Source organism: Strix uralensis, chromosome 18, assembly GCF_047716275.1.
Source record: "Strix uralensis isolate ZFMK-TIS-50842 chromosome 18, bStrUra1, whole genome shotgun sequence".
Taxonomy (NCBI): domain Eukaryota; kingdom Metazoa; phylum Chordata; class Aves; order Strigiformes; family Strigidae; genus Strix; species Strix uralensis.
In genome coordinates, this window is record NC_133989.1 from 16,094,619 (window position 1) to 16,120,134 (window position 25,516).

General features: G+C 40.5%; 1 protein-coding gene across 1 annotated transcript in view; it reads right to left on the reverse strand.

The window, feature by feature from the left end:
* Positions 1 to 25,516, reverse strand: part of UQCC1 (ubiquinol-cytochrome c reductase complex assembly factor 1) — a 50,397-nt gene that overhangs the window by 8,795 nt on the left and 16,086 nt on the right. Inside the window, exons 6-7 of the mRNA XM_074888084.1 lie at positions 22,658 to 22,715; positions 16,106 to 16,214 (exon numbers count right to left, since the gene is read on the reverse strand). Of these exons, the coding sequence (XP_074744185.1) occupies positions 16,106 to 16,214; positions 22,658 to 22,715 (167 nt within the window). The remainder of the gene's footprint in view (positions 1 to 16,105; positions 16,215 to 22,657; positions 22,716 to 25,516) is intronic.

The following is a 25,516-nucleotide window of genomic DNA, read 5'->3' on the forward strand; positions in this document are numbered from 1 at the left end:
TGTAGACGTAGCTGTGATGTCCATGAGCTACACTATTTGAAAGCACTTTAACAGAAGTTTCTTTCTGTTACAGCTTTTGCCAGCATGTGCTGCACCCTTAAGCTACTTTAACACATGAATCCATCCATAGACTATAAAGCCAGAAGGGACACTTCTAACTGCACCTTGTACAAGCACTAGTCATTGAATTTCATGCAGCAATTCCTCTCTTTAGGCCATAAGTTATGGTTGAACTGTTTTTTTTTATGAAGAGATTTCAGCCAGAAGAAATGATTAGATCATAGAACTTGACCCTCTGCATATCACAGACCGTTACATTTCACTGGGTTCCCTCTGTACTAAGCTCTGTAAGTTGTGTTTGGCTAAAGCATATCACCCTCACAGTTGAACATGTGTATCCCATTTCATATTTGAATTTTCTGGCTTAAGTTTCCACCCCCTCATTCTCATTATACCATTCCTGCTAGAATGAAAAGCTTCTTCTATACAATGTATTTGCTCCTGTACCTGTACACAGTAGATGTGTCAGCACAGCCATTGTTTCAAACCAAGCCTAGGCTCTTTAAGGTAACGTTTACACTGACATACTACATCATCAGCGCACTCCTGGAGCAGTCAAAGTTGTAAGAGCAAAGTAGTGCTTTATGTTGATACAGTACAAATTAATCCATCTCTTGTGCAAAACAAGTTACGCAGGTATGAGTTCCCTTTGTTGTTATGAGTGAGCCTGTTCTGGGGACTTCTGTTAGCCACACTGCCATGAACATCAACCGACTCTTATTGACACTTCAATTACTGGAGCATTCAATATCAGCAGAAGTTCCTGAAGGAGGTACAGGACAAATCTTTCATGATAAAAAATGTCACTCCTCAAACATTTAGGCTTTTTTATGCACCTTCTCACAAGTTGCATTAATGCACAGTTTACATTAGTTATAAATAACATATAACCACATATAGTTATATATGGGCTTTTTAAGTGTTTGCTGCCCTTTTAACAAATGCACATGACATTAAATGGGAAAACCTGCATTCAACCCTTTTATTTCCTCCAATAACATGACTAATACTTGTAGGACAGTAATTTCGAAAATGACTGAGACTGTAGCTAGGATCAAAAAGATTAAATTAATAAAACAGATTAAAAATATCTCTGTAGCAAGGGGCCAAAATGCCCAGTTCCTTCAGGCAATCTCACATAGCTGTCAAATGACAAAGACATTGCAGAAATTATTTTTCCAATCTACAGTTTTTGAGTCTTTTATTAACCACTCTGTTACTTTGTCTGCAAACAAGCTTACTGGTTTGTAATTAGCTACAGCTGTGAGTCCCCATATACTTCAGATTATTAACTTTTCTGATAAATTCTCTAACTTTCTAATTAAAAGTAACTAATTTTGTAACGCACCTCAGTAGGTAATTAACTGCAGAGAATAGTCTTTAAAGCTTTCTTCAATGTTCAGTGACAACCTACTTCAATATTCTATTAACCTAGACAAAAGCTGAATGTTAGATTTTATCAGAACCAGTTCCTGCCAAAATCTTCAATCCATAAAAATATTAATGGAAAAAGACTTTTGCCTGCTCTGCTACCTTTACAACAATTGCATAATCATCAATAACACTCCTTAGAGCATTTTTATTTCAAGCAGACATAGAAAAGCAAGTTATACAACATCATCTACGTATTTCAGCAAAAACAGATGGTCATCCCCAGCTGTCTGGTATCAAGAAAACGAGGTACGTTTCTATCTTGTAGTTATTAATTTGGAAACTCTGCCATGGTAACAGTTAAAGATGCAGAGTAGATCACAGTACAACCCTAACTGCATTAAATATACGGGGGCTTATTCCAAGTTCCTTTTTCTCTGTAGTACGTGGCTGGCAGAGCTCACTGACCACCTCTCAAGAGAAAGGATCAGGGGAAAGAAGTCAAATCACTCTGCTCTCTGTCTAGTTAATGCTGAGTCTCTGGAAGGGCGAGCAGTTGTAGAGGGTTTTTCCTGTAATACCTCTTAAAAAACTATTTGCTACAAGACTAAAACTGATCATGAACGTGTTTCTGAACACACCAGAATCAAGAATTTAGTCTGATAAACTGAAAGGAAGTTACATAAGCAAGTTTAAAAGAGGCACTTGGAGAAGACAGTAGTAAAGGTAAATAAATTGCTGAGGTAGACACTTACCATGAGCACTTCTGGAGATCCTGTAAAACTCAATCTCATTACTGAGACAAACCTCAGTAACTGTCAGAAAGAGTCATACAGAGAAAACACTGCACTGGATCAGTCCAAGGGTCCACCTAACATGGTATCTTGCCTTCAACAGTAGCCAATACATTGAGAAAAGTAGAAAGACTATATGCTTCCTCCAAGTATTCTCCCAGCCAGTTTCAGCTCTGGACAATTCTCAACCCTTGATATTTGTTTATGTAGTATGTTGGGTTTGTGTGTAGCGGGGTTTTTGTTAGTGGGGGAGGGGGCTCAGATGTAGCTCCTGAGAGAAGCTTCTTGAAGCTCCCCTGGCTCCAAGTCAGACCCTCCTCTGGCCAAGGCCGGGCCAATTAGCAATTAGCGATGGTGACTGCACCTCTGTGATAAACCTGTTTAAGAAGGGGAACCTGGGAGGAGGAGTTGGAGTTGTGAGGGAAATACCCCTGCAAACACCGAGGTCAGTGGAAGAAAGGAGAAGGGGGGGAGGTTTGCTGGTGCAGAGACCCCCCCCTGCAGCCCGTGGGGAGAGGGCAGGGCCGCCCCCCGCCAGCCATGGAGGTCACCGGGGGAGCAGATGCCGACCTGCAGCCCGTGGAGGAGCCCACGCCGGAGCAGGGGGCTGCGGCCGAAGAAGGCCGGGACTCTGAGGGCAGCCCGTGCTGGAGCAGCCCGTTGCTGGGAGCCCTGCAGCCCATGGCAAGGACCCACGCCGGGGCAGTTTGGGAAGAGCTGCGGCCCGTGGGAAGGACTCACATGGGAGAAGTTCATGGAGGACTGTCTCCTGTGAGAGGGACCTCACGCTGGAGCAGGGGGAGAGTGTGGGGAGTCCTGCCCCTGCGGAGGAAGGAGCAGCAGAAACAACGGGTGATGAACTGACCACAACCCCCATCCCTGCCCCCTGCGCTGCTGGAGGGGAGGAGGGAGAGAAATGGGGAGCAAAACTGAGCCTGGGAAGAATGGAGGGGTGGGGGGAAGGTGTTTTTAAGATGTATTTTCACTGTTCTACTCTGTTTGATTGGTAAATTAAGTGGTGGTGGTGTTCAAATTAAATTGATGTGCTTTTTCTTCTTCCCCAATCAAGTCTGTCTTTTGCCTGTGACCATAATTGGTGAGTCATCCCTTCCTGTCCTTGTCTCCATCCCAGAATCTTTTATTTTCTCCTCCCCATCCCTGAGGGGGAAGGAGTGAGCAAGTGACTTCTGGTGCTCAGTTGCCCTCTGGGCTTAAACCACAACAATAGTAACCTTCAAAAGGTCTATGTCAAGCAACTTGTCCAGTAAACTTTCTGCTTCAGCAAGAAGTACCCTGGTCTACTACCCATGACGAGAACCAGCACCTCCTGTTTGTTTCTTCTGAAACTGGCTCCTGCTAGTTTCATCTGGTGGCCCAGTTTTTTCACTGGATGAGACAGTAAACATACATTGCTCCATCACCTTCTCCCGGCACTCAGGATTCTGAGTGTCCATCATATTCCATGTGATATGATCTGCCCATAGAAAAACACTTAAGATAACTTAATAAAAGTCAAGAGCAACAAAATCCCTGGGATCATAAAGTACTAAACTAAATGAAACCTATTAGGTGACATTTAACAGGACTGCAGAGCCATGAAAGGTGGCATCCATTTTGAAAAGTACTTCAGCAGAACTAGGTAAGTACAAATTAGTAGAAAATACAATAATAAATTAAAATAACATCCACAGATAATTATAACCAGTAATATTCAGTGCTGATAAAGATACAGTAGCATTAAACACCCCCCCCCCCCAAATCTATATAACAATGCACACACATTTAACAGCTACAATTCCAGAAATGGATCTTACAAGAGAATTTGTGGAGAAATTGAAAAAATTCAGTTCAAGAAAACAGTAGTGAAGAAAAAGACCAATAAATTTTAGGAATTATCATAAAAGGAATATAGAACAAAAGAGGAACCCTATTCTGCCATAAATCTATAGTGTACCCACATATAAAATGATGCACATGTTTATTACCTTTTCATCTCAGAACAGGCAGAAAAGAAATAGAAAACACACAGAAAAGACCAAGGTGATTAGCCATATGAGGAAACACTAGTTATATTCAGGGAGAAATGAGAAGGAAGATGATGAAGAGGTAAAATCATGAGTGGTATCAAGCAGGTAAACAAGGAATTACTCTTCACTGTTTCTCATAAAAAAGATGTAGAAAAAAAGCTGAATAAATGACCATATAATACTTTAAAAATAAAATACAAGTACTTTCTCATTCAACACAATTAAGTGGCAGTAGTCATTGCCCCAGGACATTAAAGAGGAAAAAATACGAAAGAGGTAAAGAGGGACTGCACATTCATAGAGGATTTCTGTTAGTAGCTATTAAGTATGATGGTCCCCCTGCAACTCTCATATTACTTGTTAGTGAATGACGAGAGAATACACCAGAAGAAATACTGATATACAGTTCTGTTTCTTACACTTTTTCCCAAATATCTCTGGTCATTCCTAGAAACAGTACCCTGGATCTTCATCTGATATTAGAAGAATGACTTCTGAGTATGTTCAGTTTTGTTCATTTTTTTGCTGATCTTTGCAGATATCAACTGGTATCTCTTCTGTCTGTAATATCTCTTCCTGCCCTGACTTGCAGCAAGACAGCTACAGCTCAGCCACAGCTCATTAGATGATCCTGGATACCAGTCATCAGGCCACTTTGCTGACTTGATAGGAATTTCACCTGAAATATGCTAGTACAATTTTTTCAAAAAATGCTACCTTTACCATAGCTTTTACTAACCTCATGGGAAGAAAAATTTGGGACCAGAACAAGTTTCTATTGCATAGGAACAGCAAGTCACCCATCTCCTCTCCTAAAAAACTCTCCATAAAAAAAAAAGTTTATTTCATTTTAAAATGAAGTGATAATTGCTAAAGTACATACAATTGATAAGCAATTAACAAGCTTAATCCTTGATGCTAACGCCTAGTACTGCTACAACCTTTATCCAGTGATTAAGGCCAGGACAAATGCAAATACTCACTCTTACTATCTCACTTTCAAATTCATTTTTGTAGTGCCTAGCAGACTGGTGTATCTGTATTTGCTCCATCAGACTTCCCACTATTTCCTAGCACAGCCCTGTTCATACATGACCTGTTTGACATTCTCCCATCAGTTCCACATTTGGGTAAAATTCTAATTTGAAGTCACATTGCTTTCACCTTCTACCAATATTCTGCACCTTCTGGTTTCAATCATAAGCTGAGAAAAACCCGATTTCCCCAAGCACTCCTCCTCCCCAGGGCTTCAAACACACGCATGCCACAGAATAGTTAACAGTTAAATATTTTCTTGCCAATATTTTAAGAGTGCAGAAGGTTCCAAATTGCTGGTAAAATAAACAATGCCAGACTGTGAAAACTCCTGCCTGCCATATACTCTGATGTTAACAAGAGTTTCTTTATTACTGTAACCTTTCAGAAGCGAACAAAAATTATTTCTCTACCCTAGTTCTGCCCTCAAGTAAAAGGCAAAGGAGGAAAGCGAACCATGAAAAAGCTGCATGGTAAGATACTGTGAGTTTTCCATCCTACTTCTGTATTTCATTCAGACTTGATGCTGCTGTGAATAAACAAACTTCCAGAAGATCCTAAAAGCGTGGGCAAGGATTTTAAGCAGCCAAAAATTTCCTTACACACTGCTTCTTGAATAATACAGATTAAACCTACATATGGGGCATCTTCCCTCTTGCATAATAAAACAGGAAACAGAAAAGGGCAAATTTCGGATGCTCTCAATGGGACACATTATTTTCAAGCTTCTCAGCACATAGCTCTGTCATCTGGGCTTTAGTCATGGACTTCCATCAATTACATGGTCTCTGCCATTTCCTCACTTTTAAAAAATGAAGTCTTCAAATAGCATCTACAAATAGAAGGAATTGGTAGCACTTTTAGCACAAATGAGACAAATGACTATATGGTTCAGGTGACACCCCCTAAAACCACTGGTCATTCACAGCCCTGCCAGCCTTCTGCTACCGCTCAAATATATTTGGAGTTATGGAATCCACACCCAAGCCATCTGAAGACCAACTCAGATCAGTGTTGCTCATTTCACATAAACCAAGATTGTACTGACCCCATCTTCCATCCATGACACCAAATACCACTAGCTGAATCTCCCCTTTTATGTGCATTCTTGTAGCCACAAGGCCATCTGACTAACTTGAAAATCAACATGATGTACATTTTGCTAGCAACAAACAGAGATCTCTAAGATCAGATACACTGGCACTTTGGTCAAATCTTTTAACCTTTTGCATAATTTCCTGCCCTTTGAATATGGAAACAACAACATTCAAGTTCTTACAGAAGTGTAGTGATAATTAACTTGTAGAGACACAGCAAGTGCTGTGTATGACCAGAAACAGAAGAGGAAGACAACAACTGAGGACAAAGGAATAGAAAGAATCTATTGAGATTCCTAAACCAGAATGGAAAACAGAACAAGACATCAGTTTGCCTAAATGTGCACAAGTGTCATATGCCATTGCTTATACTAAGGTAGTAAAAGAAATCAAAGAAGCTAGCAAGCATGAAAGCAAGCATTGGAATTATTGAATGCATTGCATTTGCACTTCCCAATCATTATCATTTATTCTACTGTGGGAGCTGTTAGCAAAAGCAGTCAAAAATAAGGGCTTTATAAACGGATAAAATGGGCCAGAGAAATCAGAAAATGAAGTAACTGAGTTCTAACAGGGAAATACAAACGTTTGCAACCCACTTACCTAGCCAGGCTACAAGGCACTGTAGTATGTGCATTATAAACATGAAGACATTCTGTCTGCAGCAGAATTTAAGACTGGCCTTTGAAGGAGTTTGACAATTAAACTGGCACAGAGCTGCACGCAGGGGAAGCTGATTCAGACTGTCAGCACTGGCAGATTGCCCACCAACTCCCCAGTACATACTACAAGCAAAAAAACCCACTAGTGGAGACAGTCAGGACACATAATGTCAGTGAGCCACAAGCCAGAGCTGATCCTTGCAGCAGTTTCAGAAGACATATGAGCGATGTCTAGGTCAGAGAGAGAGAAAAAGATGAGGCACGAGGATAATAGCAGAGGAAAGCACTGACGATGGCAAATATGCAAAGAGATTTAGGATGGGAAAGCAAGTGTTCAAATAAAGAAATAAAGGAATTGAAGAAGACAGATCTGGAGCTGAAAGAAGCAAAGTCACGAAGACGCTTCAACATGCAAGGGTGGGTTTGAAGCAAGCAGACAAGAGGACAGATCCTGAGCTTCCATTGTGGACCTTTGCAACAGGAGGTTGCTGGATGAGCACGTTGAATAAAGGCAGCACGTGGCCACTGACTCAGTGAAGCAGCATGCCAGGGATGGAGAGCAGGCACAGCTGGCACTGATGGTTGTACAAGGATTCACTGAACATGAAGAAACACAAGGGAAGGGAGAGATGTGGTAGTGCCAGTCTGACATACAGAAAGGGGTCCTGCAAGAAAACAGAGACTTAACAAGAGGTAAGAAAAAGTAGAGAGAGAAACTAGTATCTCTGCAAGATAAAAAGTAGGAAGGGAGAAGTGTGTGATGTACTGACAGAAAGGAACTGTAAAAACAGGTGCACACCCTGAAAAGAGAATCAGATACAAGCTCCAATGAATTCAGGCATTAGGGTAACACAAAAACAACCAAGGACAAGGAGAGGAAAAAAAAGCACTGAGAATGGGTGTGATTAATTAAGACCTTAAGTAGTTGCTTATGTACTGCAAGTAAATGCCAAAATTAGGCATACCTGAGAACAGTAATACAGTCAGTGTACCATAGAGCAAAGCAATCAGTGGGGAAGTAAACTTTCACTGTACCTGACAAAATGGAAGTGTCAAGCAAGGAAGGCAACTCAGAGTAACAGGACCATGCTCTTCTAACAGGATAGCAGGACCGAGAGAGAACAAGACTAATTACCACAGTTGTACAGATATAAGCTTGATGAAGATTGCATTAGCCTGAATGCATTGGCCGTCACAGAGAAAACAAAGAAAAGAAATTCTCTTGCACGCTGTGCCTCTTTCTCTCCTGGAAACAATCACTGTAGTCTGTAAAGCTGCACTCATGTTTTGCTCTCATAAATAAAACGTCACTAATCTTTCCCCAAAATAAAGGTTAGAGAAGACATCCCAAGTACCAAACAGACCTCACTCGTGCTATCTGTGCCCTATGAAGACAAGTCCAGAATTTGTGTAAAATACAGCACTTCAACCACTCCTTAGTTTAGCCAGAATTAGCATTTGGAAGCATTCAGTGAAAGCTGAATGTGTAGAGAAAACCAACGAACCTCTCCTCGTCAGCAGCAGTTACCAAACACCACCTGGTACCATCTGGCAACTAGAACCTCCTGATCCAGGAGCAAGGGAATAGCCAGAGATGCTACAGAAGGTGGCAGTGGCAATCGGTGAGCTGCCAAGAGCAGCTGCACACTGTTTTAATCAAAGCCACAACACATGGGTGCTGCTGAGTCCGCCAGAGACATGAAAAGAAGTTGTGTGAGGGCAAGGGAATGAGCAGCCTCTCAAACCTCTGCAGCACCCCCAGACCATATCAGAACCTTAACTCATGTTTATGTTATTGTCTTTCAAGACAGGCAGGCACCAAAAACATAAGGAAAAGTTACCCATTCCTAAAGAGGAACCAGAAGATACCAGTGACATTCTACCAGCAGCGAAAAGTGCAAGCAACAGTAACCTCTTCATGGTTTGTTTGATTACTCTGATTTAGAAGAGACATTGGTCTTGGCATTTTTCTGTATTTACAAAGGAGCTTAAAAGTGCATTCATGTTTTCACTGCAGCAGCTTAGAGTTGTTAAAAAAGAATTACAACCACAACAGAAGATACCTCGCTTCCAAGAGTCTCAACAGGCTTAGCCAAGCAGACCAGCTGATCTCAGTTGAGGAATTCTGGGGCAAACTCCAGAAGGATGGAAGCTGATAATGTATATGCTCAAAATACATAGTATAAGAGCATGTTACTTAACCCTGCGCTGACCGCAGGCAAATCCCAAACTGGATCATGAGTGATACACAGAGCACTGGCAGGAGCCAAACAGTGACAATACAGGTGCTACCCATTCCGCTGAGCCTGGAGACTGCAGCAGGTCCTGTAAGGATCATTTTCCTGTTTCCACCATCATCTCTACACTGTCAAAATAAAAATTATGCAGTTGTAGTGAGCAGTATTTCATTGCTCAGCATTTGAATTTTGGCAACTACACGATGTTCTGGAGAGTTTGAGAAACACGGGGCAGCACTTAACACCTACAAGCACTCCATGGTAAAATCGATTTTGGCATGTGAGCCTCACTGGCACAGAACATGGGGAATAAAGGTGCTACAAGGCACTTTCCAGTGTACTTCTTGCAGGCACCAGAAGGAGGCACAAAATAGACCAAGGACACTACCTTACAGTATCAGGATCCAACACATCTGGGAAATGTAAATTGATTTTTTTTATGCCAGACTCTATAGAAAACTGAGGCAGGCCAGTTGAAAAGAACCCAAGCATATATTATACCTGGATTTCAACACCAGGTATCCTTGGCACGCCCCAAACATGCCTATACTTAAGATAACCGGGTGCGCTAGTTCCATGGGCACTGGTTCTAGAACAACTACATTAAAAACAACATAAGAAAGAGACCCCTATTTCAAAACTCCATGACCTGGTAAAGTTAAATTTGCATCACCATGCATATTGTTTGTTCCAGACCTCATCACAGTCAAGATATTTGCAAGGTAACATTCCAGACACATGCATTTTCCTGCATATTTATTAAGATTTCCAGAATCAAATTTACTGAATTTACTCCAGAACAGTACCTGATACTATTATTCATTTATGAAATGCCAAAATACTGGAAATTTGCTGTGAACTTTCAAGCTCTTTGAGAAAGGATCAAGGGTTGATGACCTATTTCTTTTGTGATATTCTTAAAACACTAAGTTCAGTTAAAACATATCACACAATGCCTAGTATCCTATTAAACAAAACAAGCACAAAACACACACATAGCAATGTTGATCTCAGTACTTTGGCAAGTAAGTTTGTTTTGTTTTTAAGAGGGAACACTAGAAACTGGTAAAGTGTTATATATAATGTTTTCTAAATAGTCATTAAAAAACTCATAACAACTTTCTCCTTAAAATGTACTAGTAAAGTCCATTTCAAAATATACACAGACCATTTGAAATGAAAACTTTTCCTCTTTAGTTTTATAGGTTTTAAAAAACCGTTCTCAACTGTACTGAACACTATCCTCTATCTCATATCCCAGTCCATTTCCTCAAACAAAATCACTACCTTCTCTGTAATGCTTTGCTTCAGTACACTTCCTCCATCTCAACTCCCCCTCCACTGCACTGCCAGAACACTGCACACACTCCCCTTCTGCCCCAGCTCCACCCCTGTTCTCCCATGATAATGTAGTTTCTCTTCTGTGCATCCCAAATTGACTCCATGACTTCCCATCAGATTTTAGAGACAGGCCTGAAAAGGAGCCCCTGAGTATTCACGTACAGTAGCTTCCCACTGTAAGTGTATCAACTGCAATAGTTCAATTCATACACAGAGCAAGTTCTATTTTAAAATTCTATCCATTTCATGCCCTGTCCTCTCATCTTCTAAAGCCATTCTAGAATCTTACTTGTCTTGCTCTGACCATGATTTCTGAGTTTTTAGTTAGAAGTGTCAGACTCTTTTTTTTCCACAGTAAGAATAACATAAACTGAACTCTATCAAGTTTAGGAAGTTTTCTAGCTACTGTAAGGTAAAATAGCATTTTTAATCATCTGAAGTCTTCTAACTGTGAGAAGAGTATTAAGACAGAAAATGGTGTTTAAGTTCACGAAGCTAAATTCTGCTCTCAGTTACGCTGATGTAAACTATGTTATTGATTCTGATGGCATTACTTCAGATGTACAGCAATGTAACTGAGAGCAAATTATGGGTCACTGTATATAAACAGCTCTAGCCGAAAGTATAACAAAGACTGTATTGTGCTATGCACAGCAGAGCCAATAAACGAATTCAAAAGACACCTAGATGTGTTCCTGGAAAAAAAAGGGGGCAGGGGTCTAAGTGGTCTGGTGGGAAAACAGGAAAGTGAGATTAAGATAAATTAAAACAGGCTTGGCACACTGGGCTTGACAGCCCCTCCCATGCTTATCTCTTTTGCAGCTTTTAGAACATGTATCGTTATAAAATGAAGTTATTTTGCACTGAAAAAAACCTTATGTGTTTCAGAAGCAGAATGCCACCACAACACACAAGACTGACACTGTTAAAATGAGCCTACAACAATTTACAGGTATTCAAGTAAGTCTGATGTATCTTTCTTAGACAGCATGTGACTTGCACCCAGAAGTGTTAGTATGGGGTTCTTGAAGGAGGGGGACATGGGCGGGGAAGGGGTGTTGGGGTTTTTTTTCATGGGTTTTTGGGGGGGTTTTGGGGCAGGGGAAGGGGAGTTGTCTTTTTTTAACCTCATATCTATTGTCCGATTACCAGCTGAAATCCCATTCCAGGGAACTCCAGCATCTACAAGTCCTGATCAACTCTGCAGCTTCAGCTAAGGGTATTAAAAAACACTTAAACTTATAACAACTGCTTTTATATACACACAGTTACTAAAACACAATACTCAGGTCAGTAAGGTTAATATTGAGGGTGCTAAAGAACTCTGTTAGGAAGACAAATCGCAGCAACTTCTAGCACTGACTGAATTCCCCTTACAAACTGATTAGGCAGCTGCCAGTTTGCATAGTATAAATCTATTCACTGCAAGCCACAAGGTGGAGATCTCTGGCAAAGTAGGATCGAAAGGAAGTCTTTTACCCAGCCTAATGTTACTATTAACACTTTGAGCCATTGCATCAAGCCAATTTTTCTGTTTGTTTTTAAAGTTTGATAGAAATGTCACTAGTGGAAAAATTAAGTCAAGAGCACTGGTTAGCCACAGAACTGGACACACCTGGCTGCAAACCCACCAAAAGAAACTGACTTCATTAGTACTAGGGACAGCAGAGTAAAATTTATATCTGAAATATGCCTGCACCAGTAGAATTTGCTGAGGCCACAGGCTCTCTGTGTGTTTTTACAGCTGTGTCAAGTTTTGGTTTCTGACTCTTGCCGACATTCAGGAGTGCTGAAGGAGCTCAGGCTAACAGGTCCCAAAACTTTGTAGCTGAGATTTAGATCTCAGCAGTTTTAACAACCAGGTTTTGAAATAATACAAACTCCATTTGGAGTTGGAGCTGATGTAAATTAGTAGTTAAAATGCCTTACATTCTATCACTTTCAGCTCCAATGAACTTGTATATTTAAGAGCAGATGGCATATTTTAATAAACCATCAATATCAATTCAGGAATATAGTATCCATTTTCTGCATCAAGTGTTGGAATTGTTGCTAGATGTGGAAACAAGCTGAGGAACTACAGCTTTGTCTGTCAACAAGTTAAACTAATTGCATCCAACTAGCAATTTTACAGAGGTGCTCTGTCACTTATACCACAATAGAGGAATGTACCAATTGGAGTTAAATACTGACCTTTGATACCCTCCATGAGAGAAAAAGTAAGAAATGGAATATCCTAGGCACTGACTTAGTGCCATAGAAGTATTCAGTAAAGTTTTTTTTCATTTAACTTATTTCTGAGAAAGGCTCAGATTCTGAAATTTGAAAGCATCAACAGAGGAACATTAAGGTTGTCTTCTTTTGGAGGTAGCATATATACTGATTGCAGGACTAAATTACTTGAAAATAAATAGCTGTTACACATATTCCTCAATCAGCTCACAGACCTTTTGTCATTATGTCAGCTTCATTTGAGAAGAACCATTAGGGACAAATATCAAGATTAGTAAGTAGATCCTAACACTCAGGCTAACTGCCCTTTACTTATTTCTCACTTAAAACTCCTTGCTGCTGCTAAAGATGAGATGAGAGAAAGAGTTCAATCAGGGCACATCTATGTGATGGGGAGGAAAGTAAGTGAAGAAGAGTGAACAAGCATGGAAGAAACAGGAACTGCCCATTCAGGGGCATGGGTGAAGTGGCATATTAAGCTGGGATCGCTAGCACCAAGGAAGGAAAATAAAGCAGTGATAAGAAGCAAGGGAACAGCTAACCTCTTCAAACATCAATGCATAAATTATTTTCATCTAACATACAATAAATACTACTAGAAGAGACAAAAAAGTTCATTCATCTTGACAAAATAATTAATGAAAGATTAGGAATAATTAAAAGATGAAAGGAAAAAAAAACCACTAGAAGATTATGAAAGCCCTATGCCTTCACAAACACTATGGGGAAGAGAACAGTTCTAACTTCCAAGTTTACAATCTATGCTTTCTTACACACCCTTAATGCCTGGTCGAGTAAGCTGTTACCTCAAGAGTTCACATTCTCTCACAAGGAGTCTCATTAAAATCAATGGGCCTCTGTGCAGCTAAACTATATTAAATATACACACAGATGTAACTGTTTTTGAGATCAAGCCTTTAAATGTGTACATACTTCATTTAAGCATCAGCTATTGCCACATAAAAGCTATGTTAACACTAGGTTACAGTCAAAAGCATATTATAGGAATCATATTATTGCAAACTAAGCATGTTCATTATTACATTGCATGCTCATTACTACAAACAAAGATTGCGAAATTTAAATTCAAGGATAAACTGAAAAGATGCCTAACCTGCCAAGGCAGAGAATGAATGGCATTCAAACAACCTGAGCTCTCCTTGCAGTTGCATCATACAGCAACCATACCATTATAATATGCATGTAATAACATTTGAGGCTCCAGACTGGATGAAAACATAAGGATACTGGTGGGTTTTTTTACTCTTTGAGGAATTTTGGGGAGCAATGGAATAGTTTAGTTTGCAGAAATGGAAACCCTTTGCTTCCCTTTACAAAGAGCTGACTGTAAGCACTGTCTTTTTTTTTCTTACAGTTTACTGAAAAAAAATCTTGATACAGGTCTAACTTAGACCATGCTTTATTTTTGAGTTCTGCATCCTTGTAAGGGTAGCAAATGACTAGCTCTCCTTCTCTTTGCTGCTGCTTCAGATCCTACAAGGAACACTACAAGATGGCATTTGAGGTGAGTTCATATAAGGCAAAATGAGGATGAAAAGGAACAGAGAAATAATTTCCTGTTTCAAAGCAGCATTCTCTCTGTGCACAGATGGAATCAAAAGATCTCTGAAGAGATTCTGGGGGGCTCTGGGAGGCGGGGTGTTTGGCTAGGTGGTGGTGGTGGTTTGTTTTTTTTTCTTTTCAAGAAGAGCACCCTTAAATTTATACCCAGAATGAAGATCTGAGCTGCCTCCGGTTCCTACAGAGAGCAGAATCAACCACTGATAGGACATTGAAGACATCGGATAAGGACAAAAATGCATAAGCTGTTTGATTCAAACTTCTCCTCTAGTACTATCATCTAATTTGTCTAGGCTCACTCACACTGCCTTATGGCATCTGACCAGGACAGTGAAGATTCCTATACTGGAATTTATGTAAACCCATTAATGTAGAAAGAAATTCTAAAATGCCTGAATTTAGATTTAATCCAAAAGAAGATTAAGAGCATGATTTATCTTTAAAAGCAAGCTGTAACATACTAAAGCTATGAAATTTCCAACAATTATGAAAAGAGAGCCATTGCTGATAGAATAACTCAAGTTGCACCAAAATCAACACTTTTTAAAACCACATACAAAATAAAAGATCAGAGAAGCTTCTTGAATTACTAGCAGGATCGCATACCAAATCCTAACTCACTGGTTAACTCCCTTGTTTGTCACCAATAGGGATACTGTAGCAGCCTCTCCAAATATGGCTGACAACTAAGACTTGACAATATGCCATTATTGCTCTATGAAAACTGTCACTTCTCTAACAGACCAATTTGTTTTAATCACAGACAAACCTCTATTTAATCACTGAACAGTTCTTTTTCCACAACACAGGAGATCTTTCCCAGCCCTATTCTCCCACTAGAAGTGCCCTGAATGTAGGCACCCTCAAATGTAGCGGGTCCCCTGTCACCACTGTGATACTGGGGTTATGAAAACCATCTCCTCCTTCAATTGCTTGGGCACTGCCTGCTCTGAAGACCAAGGCTGGAGAAACGCACTTACAGACTTTAAGGCCAGAAATGACCATTACAACTAACTAGCATCACCTTCCTCAGAACAGGCCAAAAAGATGCAATCTTGTTCTTCCTTCAAACTTGCAAATGAACTATCCTTGGAGCTACTCTCTCCTTACAATGTTTCTTTTGTGATAAAGACTAGGTATACTGGAGAATCCAAATGAAAAATAAACTAATGACTAGTTATAGTCATGTACAGGAACTTAACATAAAAACCTTGTCTCTTAACTTTCCTTTTACTCAACATCCTAGATACAGAGAAAACTAAAAGCTCCGCTGGAACTACTTAAGTTGCAGTTATACATTTGGCACCAGTCACGTTTCTCCCTAACTCATCTGCTTATTTCTATCCGCAAACGCCCATTCTGCTACAGCAGCATCCACTTCTACAATCACATGGCAAACCACATGGAAAATTAATCACTTTCAGACAAAGCAGTATCTTCACCCAGGCCATGGTGCAGTTTCAGAAACAAGGTCAGTGGCTCAATACAACAGGCAGTACAGCTGCGGGAGTGAATGGTCAGGAGTAAGGGCTACATACACCAGCTTACGCTAATAAATAAGCAAGCAGCTACAGGTTGATTCGTAGGCATTCTTCTAAGATATGCAAAGTTACAAAAGCATTGAAAGATGTGAAATCATCAAGATTATCACCACCAAAGATGACTTACCCCCATCACCTTACCACGCTGTTCAACATCCTCCCACATGCAGTGAACTATATAGCGACACATGTATTTTCCTGAGCGACCCTCCTGCTTCATTCGTAGCAGACACATCCTGCAAGAATATAAACACCAAATTCATCACTTCTAGTTTTTCTTCATATGTAAAGAGTAAATTAAATATATTTAAGTTCATTTAAGATTCTCCTTACAGTTTTGTTTTTGTGATCAGGAAAAAAACCCCAAAGATTTCTATTTTTAAAAAAAGTAGACTATCACAAACTTTTCTGTTCTGTACTCAAGAGCTCTATCTGATGGATTTTGGCCAATTTAGCTATGGAAGAGTGACAGTGGACTCTATTCTGGCTGACAGTACTGTAATCTAGTTAAACAGTACTGCAACCTAAATTCCTCAGCCTTAAGAATATCACCCTTTGGAGCAGGAAAAAATGTCTTGTCTAATCCTATGCTACAAGCCAGCTGTAATTCAGCTTGGCATACTAAAGTGCTCTAAGAGTCCAAACTAGCCAAGCTGTGAAGATTTAAGCAAGTTACAGACTTCACCCAAGTTCACATTAGCATTGTCCTAAGTTATTCAACTAAAGGGGTCTTTGGATACATCTCCAACCACTTGGCAAGCCCCCTACATGCAGTACATGCTAGAAGAACTCACAAGTTTGTAAATGCATTGTGGGATCTTAATGAGAATACCAGGTTGAGTTGGTTTACTTTTTTTTTAAGCACTAAAGCCACTTGAACTTCATTGCTGCTGTTCTGTCTAAAAAATAAATCATCAGAAAAAATTTTATTTTGCCTCTTTTACAACATCTGTAAACAGCATGAATTGAAATACAGGCTAATCCCTCACTAAACTAAGAGACCAATCCCATCACCATCCCACCTTCTCTACCTCACTAATCAGCTCTACGCCCGTGTTATGAGTCAGAAGTGCCTGTCCAGGATAGACTGAGTTACTGGAGATGAGGTGATGCTCAAACACTGGAGCTAAAAGAGGTCACTGCTTTGCATAGAGACAAGCTATAGGTGGGAGGCTGCTCACAGGAAATTCTTCTCACAGCTTATGTAAAAACAACAGAGCAGAGCTGCTGGAGGCCACTTTGAAGCAGTTGCATACTAACAATAGTGAATGTGCCACAAGAGTTAAGAAGTGAAAATGATGGTTTTTTTTTTTTTAATCTGTTCTTCAGTGGACAGAAGTTCTGTGACTCCCTACAGGCATTAAAAGTATTTGGTGATCTGTGAATGCCAGCTCAACAGGGAGAGTCATAAACACTTGAAGCTAGTCTGTTGGGCTGACCTGTAAAAGGACAGATGCCAAACTTTATGATGGTTTCTATCTTGTCTACTGATTAGTAAAGGAAAGATATTTTTTAGCCTGTAAAGGAAGCAAAACTTATTGCCAGCCATGAGTCACAGAGACAAAACAAACTGAAGGTAACAAAAACTGCATTAATCCTATATTCTTTTTTCTGATTATAACCATACATCTAAGTCATATACAAGGGTCATTCAACTGAGACACCAAAATTGAAAGAAAAGCCCATGGACCAGAATCTGATTTCTAGATGGAGAGCTTCTGAAAATGACACTGGCCATACAAGGGGCCAGCTCGGGCTCCCGACACAAGCCAGGCGGAATGAGGTCAGAGATGGAGAGAGGGACTGAGAAGCAGACCGATGATCAAAGGGTGGAGTGACTGAGAGAAGATGGGTAGAGGCTTCTCTCAGAAGCTGGGTAGAAGCTGGATAGAGAAGGGGAAGGGCAGCAGGCAGCAAAGGGAACATTGGGAACACTGGCAATTTCTGTCTCAGGAAACAGAGCTGTGTAAGGATTCCCAAGGTTTATAATGTGGCAGTGACAACTTGGTATCTGTCCAACAGCACCACTGTCCCAGCAAACAAATGCAATTAAGACAGTATCGAGAAATGAATCCTCATCTTGCTCACAGAAAGATGACAAAGCTTTCTGCTAAAACAGTGGTCCAGAACCCAGAGAACAGCTGTCCAGTTACCAGTCCTTCCACAAAACAAACGCACAAAGAGCTCAGAACTTTTGTGTCTTACTTCCACCAGTTTCAAAACCTTTGTTCCTCTTGTGCATTCACATAACTGAGCTGTATGAAAGTGTTACTGTATCCCAAATTTTTACCCACTCTTAACTAGCCAAAGAGAAAAAGACTCAGTTTAAAAGACTAATTTTGGGCTAAGAAAAGCATTTTTAAACTTCTTTTGCTGAATACACAAGCTCAGGGGGAAAAAGTAAGACTGGCTTGGCAAGAAAACCTCCTCCCGAGCATAAATACTGGTTCCTATCCAGTCTGCCTTCAGTGGTGGTGAAGCAGGAGAGAGCAGTGCACAGACCAACAGCTAACAATTGGTCACTGATGAGCAGGACTGGAGTGGTGTTCAGAGTAAAACCTGCTACCCACAAAGCCTAAAAGGCAGCTCTGTGTTTGGATGCATAGTGCTGTCACAGAGCTGTTCTGCAGCACCGTGAGTGAGATCATGGAATTTTGCAGTTTATTTGAAAATTTGGTAGTTTGTTACTACACCTGCCGTCTGAGGTTTAAAAGACACAGACTCTTTAAAGACTATAAACCTTCTAACTAGATCAACAGAGTGTGAAACATTTTATCGTTTCACTACAGAATCCGTTCTGTAGTTTAGTCAAATACTGACTCATCTTCATCAAACCATGAAAGAAAAATTATTCCAGACTATCTTCAGAAAGATGTCTACCTGACATTTGTTGCGTTGGATAATTTATCCTGTATTTAAGTTATGCAGAGAGATTATGTTAGAAGAAAATTATATGAAAGGCTGCCTGAAAAGGAACAGGAGCCTCTATAACTCCACCCATCTTAGATGAGATGTCGCAGTTTCCCACAACAGCCCCAGCTATAACTGCTTCTGTCAGTATTCCCACAGTGCCAACAGACTGGCTTAAACACCAGAAGCGGTAGTTGACACCACCCTGTCAACTGTTGTGAGGTGGCTCAGTGCCATGCAGTCAAGGTGTGATCACACATTACACTTCTAAGGCCAAAGCCCACTCAAGAGCTTCCTGCCATCCCCTGCAGCTGCCCACTCACTCCTGCTTCCTCGGTTGCTCCAGAGCAATTATTTCTGGGGCTATGTTATACTTGTTCAGAGAAATTACTCTGGCTTAACACCACAAGTATCAACAGCGATTTTGAAAGGCTTTATTCTGTTTAACCCATTCATGAATGGCCAGCAACTTAGGGGATGGGAGAAGGAAGCTCCTGAATCTACTCTGTCATCAGCTATATGTTGTGACACACACTTCTATGAATAATGGTAACAAGCAGAATTCTGAACGTTTCATGATTAGGTCTACATGTTGTTCTGTGCCCCAGCCTAGCAAGTTCACCAACTACTGCATTTACAGCCACATACAGGTCTTTGCTGGGGCACAGACTAACAGAACCGAGCATGGCTGTGCAGTCTTCCCCTCCCCCGGTGCCTTTGCTCAAGCCATGCAGCCCATTCCTTCATGTTAAGGCAGGATCAACTAAATGCCTAAGACATCCCAGATAAACTTGTTCTTAAAACAAATCTCCAGCAAGATTCCTCTGATGTAATTTAAACACCTTTCTGCCTGCCCTCTCTACCACGAAACAGTTTATTCCCTTTCTTCTGAAGCAGCACATTTCAAAACAGTATGGTATCCCCAGTCTTCTCCATGCAAATCTGAGAAATCTTTTCCTGCAGCAACTGTTTTCTACATACTTGGTGGTTCTTATTCTCCTCTGGACTCTCTCAGACTATCAACACTTTCTCAAGTGCAGATTTCCTTATCAGAAACAATGCTCAGATGAATTCTTGCAACATATCTTTGAGTCTTTGGTAACAGGAATTGTACCACCTCTCTATTTTGATCCTAAATATTTTAGAGATGTCACCGTACTTGGTGTGCTAATAATACAAATGGAGCTCTAGGTATCTACATGATACATCCTGCACCAAAACATTTCTTAGAACAGTCACAAAAGTCATCTCTTTGGGCAGTTTCATAACAGCTCTGGACACAGCCAATATTCCATTTAGACTGCCACCGCATGGGAAAAGGCAAACCCAGCAGTGGAGATGAACAGCTTGATTTTCTGAAAGGTCTGGACTTCTAAATGTAAAAGAAAGAGTCCTCCTGACATCAAAGGTATGAAGTAGCAGAGACAGCCTATAAAACCATGACATTCAGGAAAGAATATTGATATGTAGATTTTCTAAAGTATCATTTTAGCACTGCACTGGAAGGCACTGGAGTGTACCTAAAGGAACATTATCTTGAAAGAAGTTAGCAAAAGCAGAGGCTAAACACGAGAGCCTGAATTTCTCCCCTTTCTGACTGGAGGCAAGTAGGAAAACTCTATTCACAGGCAAGAAAAAATAAGAGCCAGATTCAAACAGAGGACTTGTCAGAATCTGTAACACAAGAACGTATGCTCTGACAAGCATCTTAAGTCTACAAAAGTGGGATGCATAAAGCACAGAAACACAGCTGACTAGAACATGATGGGCAATGACAACAGTAAGGAGGCAGGGTTTGCCAAACTAGGAAAAATTCTCATCTTCTCCACCTCCAGAAGACACTCTGAATCAGCTGAAACTAAAACTCTGAAGGAGAGGGAAGAAGTACACCAGAAAGTGATCCAGACTGCACTGCAAGGTGGAACAGGAACACTTTAACAGATGGTGATCAGAATCTACATGTTCAGGTCGTTGGCCACCAGATCAGGAAGGTTTCCAGCCTCTTAGGCAAAAGGTCCAGCAGGAAAGACAGAGGTACTGCAGCCTTCAGACAGGGGTAGGATGTCCTTGGTCTTCCCAGAGCTAGCAGAATCAATAATGTTCCGCTCCCACTTTACTGAGGTCAAATGGATTAAAGAAAGAGAATCACAGAGAACATAAGTTTACAATAAACCTGATCGTGAAAGCAAAATTATGTCATGGCAAAATCCTGGTCACTAAGCTGATCGCAAGCAAAGCCTGCATCATTCCCCAATGACCCAGGCAGTGAGCAGGCCTATCACAGGCTTCTCTGTATCCTGGAATATCAAAATGGATCTCTCATTTGTGGTTCAGAATGACAGCACTCCTTAGGTCAAGCTGCCAGGAACACAGAGGACCCAGGCACACAGACCCTGGAAAAATTAACCTTTAGTGCTAACCTCCGCACTCGACTTTTCATTGCTGTTATACAAAGTAGAGGGATTTGGTTCCTTCCTGCTTGTGTAGTATATTGCTGTCAACCTGTCCACCGTATCTTAAACAGAAGTACTTCCATTTCCCTCATTGGCTCCTTAACATCACCAGCTCAAAGGGTGGCAACTCTTGGCCTTCTCCAATGATCTCAGACTTTTTGTGTCTATCCCATACCAGTTTCATCTCTATCATAGTCCCCTTGTTTATTTTTATGCCTGTCATGAAAGAAGACTATGTATGTTGAATATGATGCTGTGTATCACAGGGTACATTTTCCTGTCAATGTAAAATCAAGATGATGTGAAAAAACATGTGTTCTTTGCAGATTCATGTCACCCCTCTTTGTTTTTCCCCGGATACTTACTAAGTTTGGTTTTGAATGTTTATTACAGTAGTTTTCCAAATATTGATATGAATGACTAGCTTATCAAGTAATTTTTTCCCCAAACTGCAAATCTCAAGGGTTTTCCTTATTTGATTCTACTGATTTCATTAACTGATTATAATTTCAATGGTTCTGCTGATTTATTCATTCTTTAGTGAATGAGTTGCCCCATCTTTCAATGTATTGAGGAGACAGGAAATTAAAAGGAGGGAAGGGGAAAAAAAGGAGGCAAGGAAATAAGGGGCCTATGCTTAAGTGCAGCTATTTCAGTACAAACTTCCTTTCAGCCTTTGGATAACTGAACGTTAAGTCTACGGACTTCAGTTTCCTGAAAGATCTGGCACTTAACAAAAATTACTGTACTCCCTTGTGCATCCCTCTGACCTTTACAAGTATGTAATGCTAGATGAAAACCTGATTTTTTTGGCTACTATTTTCACAAATGAAAAAAGGAAAAATCTTAATGTTTAAAGTGTTAAATATTTTTAGATGTAGCCAAGCTGGCATTCACCAACCTGTACGCACATTTCAGAGGTGCAAGAATAAATGCCAATGCTATAATTTGTTAAATGCTTCTGACGAGCAGCAACTTCAGTCACCACAAATTCTCCCAATTTAAATGACTTTTACATAAATTTAAACTTTTCCTAAAACACCCCAGTAAGATTTTTCCACATAGGCTGAGCAAGGCTTTTAGAAAACTCATGGCAAAGATCATTCCACTACTGAGGAGTTTAGAGATGTAAAATATGTTAGCTTCTCTAGGGGACTTTTTTGTTCTTTAGTAGAAAACTGCTAAAATTCAGTAATTAGTACATTGAACATAACCACTATTATCAATAACCATGGAGCCTACTTTTTCTCACATTAAGGTACATTATCACTCTATTTCCTGAAAATAGTTATATTACTATTTTACTTTGCACTTACCAGACATGAAGCTGGGCTACTAGAAACCATGAATTCAAAGTATCAGGCATTTGGCACCCTTGATGGGAGAGGGAAAAAAACACAAAAACAAAACTAAATATTAATTTAATCACATTTTGCACCTAACAGAAATTCACTGAAAAATCTGGATACATTTCAGGAATTTAATTTCTGGCCCTAAACAGTAGATACATATCAGAAACAAACATCATCTACTGTCACATTTGTGCTTAAACTCTAGAACACGCAGCCACAGGACGCTGTAGATTCTGAAAGATTTCATGTGTTTAGAATTCACTTTTTACATTTATGGGGGGGAAAAAATTCCAAAACAGAGAATTAGACAAACGTGGCTTCTAGCTCAGGAAGTCCCAAGGCAGTAGAGTGTAACAGGGAAGCATCAACAGATGCTTTGCTCCATTCTTACACTCTTCCTTTAACGTGTGCTGTTGCCTCCTGCCAGGGACAGAATAGTGTGATAGCTGAGCATGCCTTGCCTCTAGCCGTTCTACGTTAGGATTAAAACCACCAACCAACCACAGAAACAACTTCCGTCTCCAGATTTACCTCTACTCTGATAGCCACTGGGTTTTCCAGAGGTGGTTTGTCCATATGCATGTTCACACTATGGATCTGCATGTGTCGTTAGGATGTGATGCTGGAGATTTAGGCTATGTGGCACAGAAACCATACTCCTCTTCCTCATGCTTGGAATGTGCACATTAAGTCCTTCAGATCCTGTCATTCTTAAACCTTCATCCTAGGAAGTTACCTCTACATCTGTTTCCTGGAGAAGTTTTCAAGAGGGGTACTTCTAATGAGAAGGATCTGACACAGTCACCTTGGCCTACCCAGCACTTGGGTCTTGTCTTGTGGAGTGTTCAAACCTAGCTGTAAGAAGGCCAGAGAGCATTCAGAAATGGACTCTCCAGTCAGATGTGCCCCAAGGAAGTCAACCTTATTTTTTCTGTGTGGAATATATTCCTTCCTGACTCCTACACTTCTTGGCTCTCAAGTACTATCAAAGAGATTCACCTAGACCATGAAGCAATACTTTTCACAGATTCTTTGGTTTTATATGCCAACTATGGTCAGGCAGCCACCAGAAGAACCAAGCAAATCATCACTATTCCTCCCTCCTTAGAGAGATGACTTCATCAGAGCCTAGGAGGTGCCAAGCTTCAGCATCAGTGCCCATACATCACCTATGCCACCTCTAAGACAGTATAAAGACACTAACAGTCTATGTTTGGAGATTAACCACAAGTTTCCCTCACCCTTCTCCCCTTTTGGCTCTCTCATTCCTATTAGAAATAGTTCATGTGCCTAGAAATAACTCCTTAGACCTGAAGGCATGCCAAGGCATCTCTAACTAGGACAAGAGTACACAATTCTTGCATTAATCAAACCTTTTAATTAAATGAAGGTTCCACAGACAAGATTCAACAGACAGAGGTTTCTGAAGTAGAAGTTACCATGTATCACTCTCCCACCACAGAAATCACTCTTCAGTGGAAAGTAAAGCTCGCACCTCTACTACCGGAAAGTTTTTAAAGACCTATTCAGTACCCAGGAGGGAAGAATTTTTTCTCTAACTTTCCAAGTGTTTCACTTCTATTTTTATAATTCATTTTTTAACTTCTATATTAGGACTGTCTACATTGTAAATTTAAAGGAGGGATGGCTCCTTTAAAGCAACAAGCTTGCCCCAGATACCAGCTCTTTAAAAAGAATGCAATTCTAAAATTTGGGATTTTAGAACACCTTATTCTGGGAAACTACTTGGGGAACAATTAATTAAACAGAAAATTATTCCCTTCAGAATACAGTTAGATACAGATAAAATGTCTGATGGTAAAGCTACCTATGAAATTACTGTGATTATCATCAGCTGGGGAATAAATCCATTCTGCCCACAGAATACATCCTGCTTACACGTCTGCATATGATAACAGACATGAATGTTCAGCATTACGAGGACATACCTCCTCCTCCAGTCATATTCTGTAAAATTCATCAGGTAAGGGATGAAAAACTTGAACATGGACTTTCTTTCATGATAGATCATCTTTGCCACTACCACAATTTTAGGAAGGACACAATAGGATAATATCCCCACATCCTGAAAAAAACCCAGGCGTACTATGTCAGTGCTCCCCTGAGCTTGACAGATAGCTGCCAACAAGCCACCTGATGGGCTAAGGGAGACAGAAGAATCCAGAATCCTGCAGGTAAACTCCAGCCCTTTCAAGCTGCTTGGTAGCCCCATGAGGAGCCATCTGAAAGGCTGTTTTGACAGGGCCAGCTCTTTACTACTGCAGTTGCACAACAGTGGAACAATTAACAGTATTAACAGCTCAAGATGAATTCAAGGTAACCCTACACTCCATGTTCATCAGACAAATTTCAGCTCAGCTCTCAGTATCACCTACCTGATCCTAAAAGACCTTTCAAGTATAAGGTTAGGCATGAAACATGTTCCTCACAGGTGGCTACCTCCTTCATTTTGTTAGAACTACCCTAGCTCTGGAAGCTTTGTGTACAGAAAGCTTGGCACCAGTAATCTTGCTATTCCCTCTACTACTCCTCTGTTCTCCTTTAAACAAGAAACAGCTGGAGTCCTAAAACATCTCCACCTTCCATATAAGCAGCACAGCACAGACATCTGGGATGTAGGCTCTAAAGCAGAGTTCCCGAAGTTTTGTCCATGAATGATCACAAAACAAAGAGACAACAGAATGGCAGGTGTAATAAAATGAACTGCAGTATAATACTAGAGAGTGTCAACTAAAACACTTCCTTTATTTACTACAGCAGCCTCACCACTTGCATCTCTATGATCTATATTTTGGGAACTGC